The sequence below is a fragment of the Thalassophryne amazonica genome, chromosome 12, assembly GCF_902500255.1.
Source record: "Thalassophryne amazonica chromosome 12, fThaAma1.1, whole genome shotgun sequence".
Lineage (NCBI taxonomy): Eukaryota > Metazoa > Chordata > Actinopteri > Batrachoidiformes > Batrachoididae > Thalassophryne > Thalassophryne amazonica.
The window spans coordinates 89920802-89938209 of NC_047114.1; the positions used below are offsets into that span (position 1 = coordinate 89920802).

Sequence of the window (17408 nt, forward strand, 5' to 3'; positions counted from 1 at the left end):
TGGCCAGAGAATGAAAATACTTTGAGGGGGGATGATTTCAGTTGATGTGGGGTGCCAATGAGAATGGCTTCAGTTTTTGTGCTGTTTAGCTCCATGCCTTTGTCTCCTCCAGGCAGGCAGTGAGGGTATGAATGGAAAATGAAGAAGTGGGGTCCAACCTGACATAGAGCTGAGTATCAGCATAGCAATGGAAGGATATTCCATGCCTGCTGATGATGTGGCTCAAGGGGAGCATATAGATGGAAAATAAGGTCGTTCCAAGGACCGACCCCTGGGGGACCCCACAGGTTGCAATGTGGGGCCTCGACCTGGCTTCCCCAAGAGCCACATACTCAGCTCTGTCAGTCAGGTAGGACCGAAACCACTGGAGTGCTGTGTCTGAAAGGCCAATGAAATGCTGGAGTCAGTGAAGAAGGATGGTATGATCTACAGTGTCAAAGGCGGCCGAAAGGTCCAGGAGCAAGAGAAGGGATGGAGAGCCCTGGTCAGAGCCACCAACAAATCATTGGTGACCCTGACCAGGGCTGTCTCAGTGCTGTGGGCAGAGCGAAACCCTGACTGAAACTTCTCATAGAGGCTGGAAGATTGCAGATGATCATGGATTTGGGTGGAAACAACTTTTTCTATGATTTTTGAGAGGAATGGAAGATTTAAAATGGACCGAAACTTTGAAAGTAGTGCAGGGTCGAGAGTAGGTTTTTTTAAGCAGAGGTATTATTAAAGCGGTTTTAAGAGTTTGTGGCAGATGACCGGATTGCAGAGAGTAGTTTATAATATGTGTGAGGAGAGGGCTCAAGGAGACCACATGGGATTTAATCAAAGATGAGGGAAATGGAGCCAAGTGACAGGTGGAGGGTGTCATCTTGCGAATGAGAGCCTCCACCTGTTTCTGTGTGGTGGAAGTGAAATTGGGAACTGGGGAACCAGGGGTGGAATTGGGGGCACCAGAGGGGCTGAGAGAGCAACGGATTTTATCAATTTTAGATGTGAAAAAAATCCAAAAATGCATCACACTATTCATTGGTATTGATTTCATGCACGTGTTTTGGGGGTCTTAGCAATTTATTTACGATTGTGAAAAGTTGTCTTGAATTACCTGGATTACTGTTTGATATTGGAATAATAATGTGAATAAGCTTGACTGAGGGATTTGGAGTAGGATTTTTGATGTTGCCGGTATGCATCTCTATGGACATAGTAGAGAAGCTTGAATCTTCGACTGGACTGGGTTGCTTGACGCAAGGACGTTTCGCTTCAAATCACAGAAGCTTCCTCACCTAAAATTCTTGCTCTGGAAGTCTGACTTGTCTGATTCTTGTAGAGAAGAATTGTTGACCATAAAATTTTATTACAGAGATTAGAGCATGCCATAGGTATTAAAGGCACTGCGCTGCGGTGGTTTGAATCATATTTGTCTAATAGATTACAATTTGTTCATGTAAATGGGGAATCTTCTTCACAGACTAAAGTTAATTATGGAGTTCCACAAGGTTCTGTGCTAGGACCAATTTTATTCACTCTATACATGCTTCCCTTAGGCAGTATTATTAGACGGTATTGCTTAAATTTTCATTGTTACGCAGATGATACCCAGCTTTATCTATCCATGAAGCCAGAGGACACACACCAATTAGCTAAACTGCAGGATTGTCTTACAGACATAAAGACATGGATGACCTCTAATTTCCTGCTTTTAAACTCAGATAAAACTGAAGTTATTGTACTTGGCCCCACAAATCTTAGAAACATGGTGTCTAACCAGATCCTTACTCTGGATGGCATTACCCTGACCTCTAGTAATACTGTGAGAAATCTTGGAGTCATTTTTGATGAGGATATGTCATTCAAAGCGCATATTAAACAAATATGTAGGACTGCTTTTTTGCATTTACGCAATATCTCTAAAATCAGAAAGGTCTTGTCTCAGAGTGATGCTGAAAAACTAATTCATGCATTTATTTCCTCTAGGCTGGACTATTGTAATTCATTATTATCAGGTTGTCCTAAAAGTTCCCTAAAAAGCCTTCAGTTAATTAAAAATGCTGCAGCTAGAGTACTGACGGGGACTAGAAGGAGAGAGCATATCTCACCCACATTGGCCTCTCTTCATTGGCTTCCTGTTAATTCTAGAATAGAATTTAAAATTCTTCTTATTACTTATAAGGTTTTGAATAATCAGGTCCCATCTTATCTTAGGGACCTCGTGGTACCATATCACCCCAATAGAGCGCTTCGCTCTCAGACTGCAGGCTTACTTGTAGTTCCTAGGGTTTGTAAGAGTAGAATGGGAGGCAGAGCCTTCAGCTTTCAGGCTCCTCTCCTGTGGAACCAGCTCCCAATTCAGATCAGGGAGACAGACACCCTCTCTACTTTTAAGATTAGGCTTAAAACTTTCCTTTTTGCTAAAGCTTATAGTTAGGGCTGGATCAGGTGACCCTGAACTATCCCTTAGCTATGCTGCTATAGACTTAGACTGCTGGGGGGTTCCCATGATGCACTGTTTCTTTCTCTTTTTGCTCTGTATGCACCACTCTGCATTTAATCATTAGTGATCGATCTCTGCTCCCCTCCACAGCATGTCTTTTTCCTGGTTCTCTCCCTCAGCCCCAACCAGTCCCAGCAGAAGACTGCCCCTCCCTGAGCCTGGTTCTGCTGGAGGTTTCTTCCTGTTAAAAGGGAGTTTTTCCTTCCCACTGTAGCCAAGTGCTTGCTCACAGGGGGTCGTTTTGACCGTTGGGGTTTTACATAATTATTGTATGGCCTTGCCTTACAATATAAAGCGCCTTGGGGCAACTGTTTGTTGTGATTTGGCGCTATATAAAAAAATTGATTGATTGATTGAAGAATGAATTAGCAATTATAATAATTCATAATAATAATTCATAAATCATTCTTCTCTACAAGAGTCAGACAGAAGTCAGACTTCCAGAGCAAGAATTTTAGCTGAGGAAGCTTCTGTGATTTGAAGCGAAACGTCCTCGCGTCAAGCAACCCAGTCCAGTTGAAGATTCAAGCTTCTCTACTATGGAAACCACCTGGACAACTGAGAGCCTACACAGAAACATCTCTATGGACAGTTAGACCTGAAGCTACATAGCGCCTCTCAAGGACCCTCCCAGCCGCCTTCTGTCTACGCAGTGCACCAGCGTACCACGGAGCAGATTTGGAGAAGGACACAGCTCGCGTTTTAAGGGGAGCATGGACCTCAAGGATTTGCTGTAGTCCGGTGTTGTAGTAGTCTACAAGTCCATCTGGAGAGCAATTATTAGCAGTTTGAGTGAGATGAGATAGATCAGATGCCAGTTGTTCTGGATCAATGTCATTTATTTTCCGAAAATGGATCAGGCGTTTAACTTTACTGTAATGAGCTTGTAGAGGGAAGTCCAGTGAGATCACCTTATGGTCAGAAACACCCAGATCATACACATGAAGATTTTTTATGGGGAAGTTTGTAATGATGAGGTCCAAAATGTGTCCTTTAGTGCGAGTTGAAACATTGACATATTGTATAAGGTGCAGTGAGTCGATGAGTTGTGTCAGCTCTGTGGAATACTGACTTTGGGGTGAATTAATATGAATATTCAGGTCCCCAAGTATCATCACATTGTTTGATGATGTGCAGACTGACAGAAGGAGCTCAGTTATCTCTGAAATGAAATTTCAATGTGGTTTGGGTGGGCGATATATGAGAATTACTGTCATTTGTAATGGTTTTGAACAAGTGAAAGCCAAACATTCAAATGAAGACAGTTTAGGCAGAGTGACAGAGGACAGATGTAAATCAGAGCGGTAAATAACCGCGATGCCCCCACCCTTACCAGAGCCACGGGTCTTTTCTAAGAAGGAATACCCCGGTGGACATGTTTCATTCAGTGTACAGTACACATCTGTTTTGTGCCAGTTTTCTGTGAGGCACATGAAAGTCAATTCCTTTTTCAGTTATATGGCTATGGATCAGGGATGCTTTGTTAGTCAGTGATTGACAGTTTAAAAGTTCAGTTTTAACAGCTGAACTTGCATTTGATGGGGACTTTACCAGAGGGCGGAGCACGCTGAAATCCACTCCGCGTTTTCCTGATTGCCCGCTGCGGCGCTGCCAGAAGACTACAGTACTGTAGTTTTTATGCCCTGAAGTGGCGCTGTTCTGATGACGCGCAGGGTATGCGCCAGTACGAACAGCTGTCCACAGGCTTGGAATTGAGCCCTCAGTCTGGGGTCCAGAAATCGCCGCCGAGCCCCTCTGTGGATATATCGGGGCTGACAGAGGTTCCCCAGGTGGTCAGTTGGTCCAGAGCGAAAGCTGAAATCCAGGAGTTGGTTGGGCAAAGGCAGAAGCATGGTAGCAGGCGGAGGGACTGTCGCGTTGCTATTGCTAGCCGGTGACCATGGACCGGGAACGCGTAGATGTAAAACTGTAGCGTACAACACAATCCACACCAGAGCCAAAAATGAAGAGGATGACGAGTGATGGATAGTGAATCCCATGAAGCCAAAAACCAGAGACCAAAGTGAAAGACCAGAGACCAACAGCTTCAACAGCGCGAAACAGCCTGAGGAAGAGTGAGGTGCTGTTGCCAGGTCCTAGACAGACAGGTATGCTCTGAGATATGAATTTATGTCACACTTTTATCTGGAGCGCTTTACAGTGATGCCTCACATCCAGAAACACACTTGCACAGTTGTCAGTGTGCTGCTATGCCTTGGTGCTCAACAACACGCTCAAGGGGCCGTAGGGAATCAAACGGAGGATCCTCTGATCTGTCTCCGCTTTAACCACAAGGCCTGCACCTCTGTGTCATTTTAAAAAGTAATTATTAATGAATGAATGAATTATTACATAATTAAAGAGTATAAAATAATCATTAATAGTAATAGAGATAAAAGTTTGAAATAATGCTGATATTGATTTGGAGTCATGTCGGCCCCGCCCTTAGTCCTAGATCTGATATACAGTGAGGAAAATAAGTATTTGAACACCCTGCGATTTTGCAAGTTCTCCCACTTAGAAATCATGGAGGGGTCTGAAATTTTCATCTTAGGTGCATGTCCACTGTGAGAGACATAATCTAAAAGAAAAAAAAAAATCCAGAAATCCCAATGTATGATTTTTTTAAATAATTTATTTGTATGTTACTGCTGCAAATAAGTATTTGAACACCTGTGAAAATCAATGTTAATATTTGGTACAGTAGCCTTTGTTTGCAATTACAGAGGTCAAACATTTCCTGTAGTTTTTCACCAGGTTTTCACACACTGCAGCAGGGATTTTGGTCCACTCCTCCATACAGATCTTCTCCAAATCTTTCAGGTTTGGAGTTTCAGCTCCCTCCAAAGATTTTCTATTGAGTTCAGGTCTGGAGACTGGCCAGGCCACTCCAGGACCTTGAAATGCTTCTTACAGAGCCCCTCCTTAGTTGCCCTGGCTGTGTTTGGGGTCATTGTCATGCTGGAAGACCTAGCCACGACCCATCTTCAATGCTTTTACTGAGGGAAGGAGGTTGTTTGCCAAAATCTCACAATACATGACCCCATCCATCCTCCCTTCAATACGGTGCAGTCGTCCTGTCCCCTTTGCAGAAGAGCACCCCCAGAGTATAATGTTTCCATCCCCATGCTTCACAGTCGGGATGGTTTTCTTGGGGTTGTTCTCATCCTCTAAACATGGTAAGTGGAGTTGATTCAAAAAATCTCTATTCTGGTCTCATCTGACCACATGATCTTCTCCCATGCCTCCTCTGGATCATCCAGATGGTCACTGGTGAACTTCAAGTGGGCCTGAACATGTGCTGGCTTGAGCAGGGGGACCTTGCTGCCCTGCAGGATTTTAAACCATGACAGCATCATGTGTTACTAATATAATCTTTGTGACTGTGGTCCCAGCTCTCTTCAGGTCTTTGACCAGGTCCTCCTCTGTAGTTCTGAGCTTTCTCAGAATCATCCTTACCCCACAAAGTGAGATCTTGCGTGGAATCCCAGACCGAGGGAGACTGACAGTCATCTTGTGTTTCTTCCACTTTCTAATAAATAATCATAACAGTTGTTGTCTTCTACCAAGCTGCTTGTCTGTTGTCCTGTAGTCCATCCCCGCCTTGTGCAGGTCTACAGTTTTGTCCCTGGTGTCCTTTGACAGCTCTTTTGGTCTTGGCTATGGTGGACAGGTTGGAGTGTGATTGATTGAGTGTGTGAACAGGCGTCTTTTATACAGGTAACAAGTTCAAACAGGTGCAATTAATACAGGTAAAGAGTGCAGAATAAGAGGGCTTCTTAAAGAAAAATTAACAGGTCTGTGAGAACCAGAATTCTTACTGGTTGGTAGGTGTTCAAATACTTATTTGCAGCAGTAACATACAAATAAATTATTAAAAAATCATACATTGTGATTTCCGGATTTTTTTTTTTTTTTTTTAGATTATGTCTCTCACAGTGGACATGCACCTGAGATGAAAATTTCAGACCCCTGCATGATTTCTAAGTGGGAGAACTTGCAAAATCGCAGGGTGTTCAAATACTTATTTTCCTCACTATATATATATATATATATATATATATATAAAATTTGATTTTCTTGCAAAGAGAGGTTAAGGTTGCTGTTTTTAGTTCAGTGAAAGTAGTTCAAAAAATACAAGAAAATAACATTTTTACACATTTTTGGCATTTTCTGTCATTGCTACATTTTTTGAAAGGCAGGAAACAGGAGCAATCTGTCACATTTAAAATCTTTGTAGCAACTGCTTTATAACTTAATGCCATAATGCCATAAATACAAAATTAAAATTATTATTATTATTTAATTTTGGAATCAGGTGTATTTCCTGTCATAAATTTGGAAAGTGTTTTTGTTGTTTTTAAATTACTGTTAAAATCCAAATTTTAACAAAAGAACACTGAAAGAGTGATCATTGGGGGGGGGGGGGGGGGGCACACCAGTGAGCTAAAAAATAAAGATTTTTTTTTGTCTTCATGGTAAAAGCAACAGAGTTATCCAGTAACATTCACATGCAAACTAGTGGAGCAATCTTGATAGTTACACACTCTTTGTTTGAGCACGTGAGATTGTCATCAGTGGCTCTCCGTCTGCTCCGTCTGCTTTCAGTGATCACCGCGCGTAATGGCGCAGGGCGCATTTGGAGCCCAACAGTATGTACTCATTGGAGCACCCAGGGGGCTATTCAAATGGGCCAACTCGTAATATATCATTCCTGAAAACGATCTTTGGTTTTTCACGTGAGGTGAATCTGCCCTACGATTGGATTTTGTTAAACCATGTGATGGTGAACCAATTCCGAATGGACACTCACATTGCGCACATCATCACACAGCTTCTATGAGGAGTGCAAAGATGGGCGATGGCTGGCTCGAAAGTCTGCGGAGTTAACTTTTCAGCAAAAAAAAAAGAAAGTAAGTTTCTATCTCATATCATTGAAAAGTTATTTATAATTTAGTAAAGGTTTGTCTTAGCGGCCCCAGAGGGTTAATCCCAAACAGCAAATCAGGGAACGTTTTGAAACATCGTAGTAAGTTCTTGATACATCTTTTTTAAAAAACTTACACGCATACATGCATAGTAATTACGGCCTTCATAGGCACTAGATTTGAAATCGGGATCCAATTTTTGAACTATTCAAAAAAATTCCATCCCACATTTCAAAATTGTTGATATTGTGTGGTAACTTCAGGGTGTTTGTAGTCTTAAAGGCTTCAATCGTGTTTGAACTACTTTAAATGGGATATTCGTGACTACAGCTCGAAATTTGTGAAATCACGCTCCATTGGGGTCAAAATTCGAAGCTGAAGCAGCATTTGTTTTAGTTTTTGTTTGAAGTTGAACGGCTCAAGTTGCTTTCTTTCATTGTTGGGCGGTTTGCCAAGTCTGCACTTTATAAGCCAGCTTATTAGTTTCATCCCATGTTTTTAATTTTTTGGAACGTAGAGGTTCGTAGTAGAACGGCGCCCTGTAGAATAGCCCTGTAACAGTCTGCTCCATGTGCAGTAGTCCGCTCATTCACACGGACCCTTTATCCATGCATTATACACTGTGTAATAAAGCAGTTATGCAATATGTAATAATGCACCTGAATGAAGTGTCACTGTCTTGCAGCTCCTCTGTAACTCTAAAATAAGGCTCATCCAAACTGTGCGTCCACACCAGCTGCTGCAGATATATTTTATTATTACAGAAATCAATTCTTAAAGCATGATTGTAAATAAATTAAGGGATTAAACTAATACATCAAGGCCGTGTATTCAACCTTGCTTTCCTGACTGACGTGAGGAAGTCAGTAAAAGGACAAACAGGAAACTATGTGACTGAGGAGCAAAATAAATTAAGTCAGATTGATTGAAACATGAAACGTCCTGTTTCGTGCAGTGGATAACTGAAAAAATGCTTCAGATGGTGATGCAAGCACCAAATCTGGCACATATACGGCTTAGACATTACTCTTTTAAAAATGCCGAGTGGCCACATGAACTTTCATTAGGCAGCCAAGAAGGGGTCAATTGAAGAATTACACAGGGGTCAAAATTTAAAAATGCTCCAATCATATTGAAAGGTATTCCATATTATTTGTCTGATCATAAAGATTCCAAAAAGGTATAGTTTGGACTATCTGTGAATGAATGTTCTGGGGGAAAACGGCAAGAATGGTGACAAAGGTCAATTTCAATTTATACAGGGGTCAAAAGTTAAAGTTGCTCCAAGTTTGTTTAAAAAGTGATGCAAATTATTGAGTAATTATGGTTTTAAAAAGGAATAGTTTGCATCATGTATCATGCTTAGTTGTCATGTTACAGGGTAACATATGTCATGTCATAGAATCCAAAGGATGCCGACGTTTAACCTTTACTTTGCAAACCAAGCACACAACACAGTTAAAACTATTCCATTTATTAATCCTATTAGCTCAACCAGTAATTTCAAATCAAATCAAATCAATTTTATTTATATAGCGCCAAATCACAACAAACAGTTGCCCCAAGGCGCTTTATATTGCAAGGCAAAGCCATACAATAATAATAATTTGCACCACTTTTTACAAAAACTGGAGCAACTTTAACGTTTGACCCCTGTACAAACTGAAATTGACCTTTCTCAGTGTTTTTGCTGTTTTTACCCCATAACATTCATTCACAGATAGTGCTGCACTTGTTTGAGGAAGTGGTGACAGGTGGAAGAGGCGGACATTCCTGTCCGGCGATTACGCCACAGACGTTGTGACACACAGCTCGGGCGTGCGGCGTGATGTTATCACTCTCTGTGCTTGCCTTACAGCTTGGCCCTCTTGTGGTACCACACGGTGGTGCAGCCCTTCTTCGCTCTGGATGGCGCAGACACACTGTCGGGGTTAACAGAGGCCAAATCCATTCTCCGGCAAAGGGAGGCCACCTACCCAAACTCCTCCCTCTTCATGTTTTTTAAAGGCAGAGTTCAGCGCCTCGAGGTAAATGCACAGAACAAATCCCACCATTCATGAGGACGGCCTTCCTGACTTACAATGTTGGGTTTGTGTGTGACTCATGACACAAAGTTTCTCATTCTAGTGCCAGATCAGCCGTGCCTTGACGTCCTTCGGCGATGCCTTAGACCTTGCATCCGGCCAGCGGGAGATTCAGCACGTGTGTTTATATGAAATAGGTAGTCACACCCCCTCTCGCAGGTTCCAGACCTCCTAATCCTGCATGTGTCTACAGTGTCTGACTGTTGGCCTGCTTTAGGTTGGTGCAGCATGATTGAGCTGAACTTCAGAGACGCCTACAAGGCCTTTGAGCGACTGAAGAATGAGTCCCGCTGGTCCCAGTGCTACTACGCCTATTTGACTGGAGGTAGTACCAGAGCCAGTTGTTCCACAGCTACTGGATCTGCAGCGGCCCTGACTCCATATTTGATTTTTTTTTTTTTTTTTGTCATGTAGCGTGCCAAGGAGCCACAGGGGATCTGGAGGGAGCCACGGCTGTCTTCCAAAGCGTTCAGAGACTTTTCAGGCGCAAGAACAACCAGATCGAGGTGTTTTCCATGAAGAGGGTGAGTGTGTCTCCTTTTTTCTCTCTTTCTCTCTGCTGCTTTTATTTATTTATTTATTTATTTTTGTGCTTTATTGTTTGCTCATTTCTTCAGGCCGAGAAACTGAAGAGTTCCAGTCTGTCCAAAGAACTGTGTATTCTGGCTGTGATCGAAATCCTTTACCTGTGGAAAGCTCTGCCCAACTGCTCCACCGCCAACTTGCAGACTATGGCAGAAGGTATTTAACTTAATTTTATTTTTCTTCAAACAGGTTTGGCTGTCTGGGTTGTTCTAGTCACTGGGCGTGTCCTGATTGCTTTTGTTCTGTTCTCAGTGCTGCAGGGAATCGATGACACCTCGTGTGCAGGCCTGAAGAACCTGCTTCTTGGTGCTACAAGCAAATGTCTTCATAATACCAAAGATGCCATTCAGGTATGTTCATATGTCAACGCCGAACAGTGACGGCATGTCAGGAATTACCACCTGGAGTTACGTCAGGAAGACCATCCAGTGTAGAACTTGTGCCAAATCAACATGCGGCTCAATAGTGCCCCCTGTGATGACTGTGCAAAAAATATAAATAAATAATGGGACCAGTTCATTGATTTCTATTTAACCCTTTTGGGCCGATACTGTTGTATACAACGGCTAAGACCAAGCTTTACTAAATTATAAATAACTTTTTAATGATATGAGATAGAAACTTACTTTTTTTTTTTTTTGCTGAAAAGTTACCCCTGCGGACTTTTGAGCCAGCCATGGGCCATCTTTCTACTCCTCATAGAAGCTGTGTGATGATGTGCACAATGTGAGTGTCCAATCGGAATTGGTTCACCGTCACGTGGTTTTCCAAAATCCAATCGTAGGGCAGATTTACCTCACGTGAAAAGCCAAAGAGCATTTTCAGGAGTGATATGTTACTAATTGGCCCGTTTGAATAGCCCCCTGGGTGCTCCAATGAGTACATACATTAGTACATACTCAGTGCGCCCTGCGCCATTACGCACAGCGAAAGTGAAAGCAGACAGAGCAGACGGAGAGCCTCTGATGACAATCTCACGTGCTCAAACAAAGAGTGTGTAACTATCCGGATTGCTCCACTAGTTTGCATGTGAATGTTACTGGATAATTCTGTTGCTTTCTCTGTGTAAAGCACTGTTCACCATATCTATGGACAACAAAATGCACAGACCATTTTGTATATATTGTTCAAAATGTGCATTTGTGTTTATTGTTTGAACTTTTTTGTTGTACAATCTTTTAAACAAGACCTCAAATTACCTTTATAAAGTGTCAAAACAGTTGTTTATTATAGTTTGCTGTGTGTTTTGAATAAATGTGTGTGGAAAATTATTTTCTGCTTTACTTTTTCCTTTCTTATTTGTGATTGTAAACCTTTATTACACTTATAAAACACAACAAAAGCATATATATTATGAAAGCACAGGTTTTCCTGAAGAAAAGAGACATAAAACTTGATTGTGGGATGCAGGGAGAGCTGTTAACAGCAATAATAAAACATTTACGCCAGGCGAGTGAACTGTCCAAAAAATGCCCTCAGACCCCAGAGGGTTAATCCACTAGATGGTGGATGCAGCCTGTGAGCTGTTGCCAGGCAGCCGCCGTCTTGCTTAGCATTATTATGCATCATCAGATATTAGATTACATAGAAATAGATTATTTGCTGACTTAAAATTGGGTTAAAGTGATCTGAAAATGCTGTTTTGTGCAGCACCCAGCTGACAAAGGAGTATCAGCTGGTTAAATAAAAAATAAAAAAATAAATTGTGGAGTGAGTGTGTATTATATGTAATATTAATGATGTGGGGAAGTGACTAAATTTCTTTAATAAAGGTTAGAAAATGTTTGTTTTTTTTTGTCGATCTGTATTCTGTAAAGTAGTGACTTCAGTTTTACTGCTTGAATGCTTTGTCGTCATAAATATCTCACCATTCATTTAGCGATTCAGTTAGATGTCTCACTTTCATAAGTCTCAATTTATCCCTTTTTAATTAGCCTCTGGTTTTTGTTCATATCAGGTTTTCCATCCTGATATATTCTGTCAGAGCAAATTCATAGAATGGAAATGCTTTTTCTCTCAATTTGGTGGGTCACATGACAGTTGCGTTGACATTGTATATTCTACTAATATAAGAATATACACGAATGAGATTAACTTCTCTGTGACATACTCCGTGTTAACAGTGTAGTGTTTTCAGATTCCGTCAACTTGGTCCAGAAATTATTGAATAATCTTACTTTCACCCTGACTGGCGTGGCTGTTTAATTTTATTTGATATTTTCGTGGTGAAGCGCTACATAATAGTGGCATCGCAGGTGAGTTTAAGAGTTGTCTTTTAATATGACGCAAGCGGGCGAAGCTCTTACTTTCACCCATCACGGCTCGAAATAGTACTTGCATGTGCTAGTATTCGAGCGGTATACGTAATTTTATACTTCACTAGCACTGGTGCAAGTAACTTTATCCAAGTTTGATCAACTATAAGCACCAGTAGAATGAACCAATAAAGGAATAAATAAGGAAAAAAACAATTTCCAGTTTGTTGTCTTCGTCTTCCCTGTGTTTTATGACGCTCACACACGGAGTGAGTTGCTGTGACGATTCGTTCGTGCGCGCACGTGAAAAAAAAAAACTGTCTGGCTGCAGGCTGTTAGTTCCTCGCTCTCTGCTCAAACTCTCTCATCACTGTGTTTAAATAAAGGACATAAGTCCTGCACTCAGACTGATTGCCAGAGACAGGACATCTCCACATTTACTCACGGACGGTTCGTTCGCGCACATGCGCGGTCACAGGAGGAAAGATCAACTATAACAGAACTCAGAGTGCAGACCTGCAGCTCAGCACAAGAACAAATATAAACTAGAAGAGAAATCATAGTGCACAGTCTGTCTGCAGCCAAACTGTGCACTATGATTTCCCTGTGCAGAGAACCTGCAGGCTGCATTCTCACCTCCTCTCTGCTCCCTGCTGTGTGCACCTGACGCAGAAATTCCTGCGTCATTATGACGCCACAGGAAGAAGCAACTCGAAGTGGGCCTGGTGTAAAAGTAACTAAAGTGACTTTTGGTTGTGCAAGTAACTTTTTTTTTGGCGCAAGTAATTTTTTTTGTTACTAGCACCAGTGCAAGTACGTTAAAAAATGTATTTCGACCCCTGCCCATGATTATTTCCCATCTTTAACTTAAAGGGGAACATTACACAGTGATAAATGCAATACTTTCCTATAAGAAACATACCAAAGAGCTGATATTCCACATTTTTTACACTAGTCCTGCAAGTACATACAGTAGTGTTCAGAATAATAGTAGTGCTATGTGACTAAAAAGATTAATCCAGGTTTTGAGTGTATTTCTTATTGTTACATGGGAAGCAAGGTACCAGTAGATTCAGTAGATTCTCACAAATCCAACAAGACCAAGCATTCATGATATGCACACTCTTAAGGCTATGAAATTGGGCTATTAGTAAAAAAAAAAAGTAGAAAAGGGGGTGTTCACAATAATAGTAGCATCTGCTGTTGATGCTACAAACTCAAAACTGTTATGTTCAAACTGCTTTTTTAGCAATCCTGTGAATCACTAAACTAGTATTTTGTTGTATAACCACAGTATTTCATGATTTCTTCACATCTGCGATGCATTAATTTTGTTGGTTTGGAACCAAGATTTTGCTCGTTTACTAGTGTGCTTGGGGTCATTGTCTTGTTGAAACACCCATTTCAAGGGCATGTCCTCTTCATTGTAGGTCATTGTAGATATACAGCCTATAATTTTTTGCACCTGCGTATTTCCCCTCTCCAATCAACTTTTTAATCAAACTACGCTGTTCTTCTGAACAATGTCTTGAATGTCCTATTTTCCTCAGGCTTTCAAAGAGAAAAGCATGTTCAACAGGTGCTTGCTTCATCCTTAAATAGGGGACACCTGATTCACACCTGTTTGTTCCACAAAATTGACAAACTCACTGACTGAATGCCACACTACTATTATTGTGAACACCCCCTTTTCTACTTTTTTTTTTTTTTTTACTAATAGCCCAATTTCATAGCCTTAAGAGTGTGCATATCATGAATGCTTGGTCTTGTTGGATTTGTGAGAATCTACTGAATCTACTGGTACCTTGTTTCCCATGTAACAATAAGAAATATACTCAAAATCTGGATTAATCTTTTTAGTCACATAGCACTACTATTATTCTGAACACTACTGTAAATACCTTTTTTTTTTTTCCTTTTTTTTTTGTAGCAGCCAGGCCCCTTCCGCTGGGGTAGCGCTGAGCTCAGCTCCTCACATAACAGACAGGAACTAACGTATGATTTTAGGGTTTACAAATGTTTTTGACTGTTCGGCTTTAATAACTAAATTTAGCGGAACTTAACTAGTCCACTGATGGTTTTTGAAGTTAGTTGAAAAGCTAATCCGCTAACAAAAAAAAGTTAGCTTCGATAATTACTGGTTTAGCAGAACTGTTTTTCACTATTGCTGACTGCTAGTGCATGACTGCGTGTGCTGAAGCTAACCTAGATTAGCATTTTCATTAATATGGCTCATCGGGTTTCAAACACGTGAACATAACAATCCACATCAGTAAATTCAGTTATTTCCAGAAAACCATCACTGAATGTTTTATTGCACTGTTGTTCTGTACTTGTAGAAGTGAATTGAATAAGTGGTTAAACCTTTTAGTGCTGCTTTTTACATTTAGTGATGCTTCCCGTTGGTTCGTGTGTTGAGACTGTTCTGTTCCGTTCAGTATTTCCATCTAGCTGCCAGGGACGAGGTTGGACATCTGAGCAACTCTTACGTTCAGCCGTACTCGTGCTATGAAATGGGCTGTGTGCTCCTGAACGCCTCAGAGGTATGTTTTCATGTGTGACAGTGAGACTTTTTAAAATCTGAAATGGGAAAGAAGTCATTTGATGTTAATCTCCCCCCCCCACCCCCCCCCACCTACAGTCGGCTGGAAAAGGTCGAATGCTACTACTACAAGCTAAGGTATTCTGTTGTACCTGTATGAATGTTAAATGTCCACCAGGTGGAGATATTGCTTCATTTCAAGAACCTTGAATACAGGCTGTTGTGGGAGACTATGACAAACGTTTTGCTTATGAAAAATGTTTGCTTCTAAAAAAAAAAATTAACCTAAATTTTTGCAAATTACTTCTCATATTAAGTACACGTGGTGCACGCTAATGGTCTTTGCTCTTGGTGCAAACTGGTACTCTCACTGCATAGACTAAGTTTGATCCGTATTGTAGATTTAGTGGATATTTAATTTTAATATTTCAAAAAGCCTTTTTGATCTATATTTTGTATTATATTTTAGTTTATGAAAAGACACTTTTAGCTTTTAGCAGGACTTTGACCTTGAAAATTTTTTACAAGGTAAAAATTTGTGGATTTGTACACTAGTGTTGGTGGAGGTTTGTGCTCTATGAGCGCTGTGCTCTAGTTTATTTTCTCTTTGCTAACTTGCGCTCTGCAGGAGGAGTACGCAGGTTACGACTTTGAAAACAGGCTCCATGTACGTATTCATTCGGCTCTGGCCTCCACCAAGGCTGCAGCGCAATCCTGACGCGACACTTCAGTCTGCAGGATGATGTCTCCACAAAGCCACAACAACGTCACCGCTGAGTGATTTCAGTTTTTGTCTTATTGTTTTCCACACAATGCGCCACTGCTTTGTTTTGCAGCATGCGCAATATTCAGAGCAGGTGTTCTGCAGGAGAACAGTCACAGGAGCTGTTCTGTTATTATTGTAAAGTTTTTTCACCCTGATATTTTATTTTTTTTTAGAGAATGCAGCGAACATCAGTTAAGTTATTGTTTACGTTACAATTTTGAAAAAATGCCGTGTAATTTTAAAAACAGTCGGCAGACATTTGGTGTAAAATGTGCTATTTTAATCTTTAATTTTCAGGCAAGTCTGTTCTCGTTAAGTATTTGTTTGGCTTCTTATTTTAAGATTCTTTTTGTAACGCTGCACTTTTTGTAACGGGGGTTTGAAAAATCTATGGGCACAAGTATGAAAACAGTATTTTTATTTTGACAATGGGCTGCGTTCACATTACGGGTTGAAGTGACCCGACTGATTGTTAAGGTGTTTACTGAGAAAATACTGATTTATTATTATTTTTATTTACACTTAACTGCAGTTTGCAGCTGTAGCGTGTGCAGGACTAATAGAGAGTTAAAGTAGTGACGGATTTAAGTATTCTTTGTGCAATGGGTTAGCTTGACTACTCGCTGTAGCCGCCAGTTCTACAGTGACAAGTTTTTCGTACTTGCTACTACGTGGGGTTATTGACTTTGGGATTTGAACATGTTGAAGTTTTTTTTTGTGAAAACAGATTTTTGAAAACAGTTCTGCACTTGACAGGTTTAGTTTTTTTTTTTTTTTTGTAATAAAATTTTGAAATTGTTCAGTCAGTTGTTAAATCAGCCATCTTAGCGAACATTAATATGGGCAAAAGCTGTTTTGTTAGCAATAAGGCAGTGTGGAACTCTTATATATTAATTGTTTTTCTTCTACCTTCATACTGTTATTCCGTGACTGTCCCTGTGCTGCTGTAACATCGTAAATTTCCAAGTCGTGGGACTATTAAAGGATTATCTTATCTTAATTTTAAACTGGTGTCAGTTGTTAGTATTGTTGAGTTCTGTTTAAATTCCACAGCTGCACCACGATGGCAGAAACATGTCTAGATCCATTTCTGGTTACCGTAGCAGCCCTTTGAAACCGTCGCTGCTCCAACGTTTACAGTCCTGTGTGTTCGTCCCTCGTTTTGCTTCAAGTTGGACCAAATGTGGTGCAAGAACTGAGGATCAGCCAAGGACTAAGTGACTTGATTTCAAGAAAACTAGTATAAAAGTCACAAGTCAAGGTCATAATCTGGTCATAGGACTTATCTATGATGATATTTTCAATAGCCATTCGAAGGAATTGGTTGAAGATATGCCTATGTCACTATTAAACACTAAAGCAATGTAATTTTCAGGGGGGTTTTTTTCCGCTTTTTTTTTTTTTTTTTGCTCATATGATGTCAAAATCAAGCCCATAACTATTTAACTTAATCAGTTTGGGGTCAGTATGGGTTAAAAATGGTAGAAGGATGTTAGCGAAAGATAAAGTGGTTCAATTTAAAGGCAGATAGAATGATGTTATGGTATCACTAGCATGTTGCCCGTGGGGCTCCACAGGCTCTAGATTGGGCAGCGTTTATAAAATAGGTGACATTTTTTCAAGGGTGGTAATAAATTAAGCAAGGCTTATATAATGGGTTGGAAGGGCGTGTGAGTGCAGAATGTTTTTAGAATGTTAGACAATTTTTAGAATAAGAACTCAACCCTTTTATTTCCTGTTAATTGTGAAATTTTTGTTAATTT

At 40.6% G+C, this 17408-nt stretch overlaps 1 protein-coding gene across 1 annotated transcript in view; it reads left to right on the forward strand.

Moving 5' to 3' along the window:
- LOC117522010 (tetratricopeptide repeat protein 39C-like) overlaps positions 1–16652 on the forward strand; it is a 33894-nt gene extending 17242 nt beyond the window's left edge. Inside the window, exons 6-14 of the mRNA XM_034183377.1 lie at positions 9272–9440; positions 9541–9634; positions 9715–9822; positions 9912–10021; positions 10115–10238; positions 10335–10432; positions 14776–14880; positions 14979–15017; positions 15508–16652. Of these exons, the coding sequence (XP_034039268.1) occupies positions 9272–9440; positions 9541–9634; positions 9715–9822; positions 9912–10021; positions 10115–10238; positions 10335–10432; positions 14776–14880; positions 14979–15017; positions 15508–15597 (937 nt within the window). The 3' untranslated portion in view covers positions 15598–16652. The remainder of the gene's footprint in view (positions 1–9271; positions 9441–9540; positions 9635–9714; positions 9823–9911; positions 10022–10114; positions 10239–10334; positions 10433–14775; positions 14881–14978; positions 15018–15507) is intronic.
- The last annotated feature ends 756 nt before the right edge of the window (positions 16653–17408 follow it).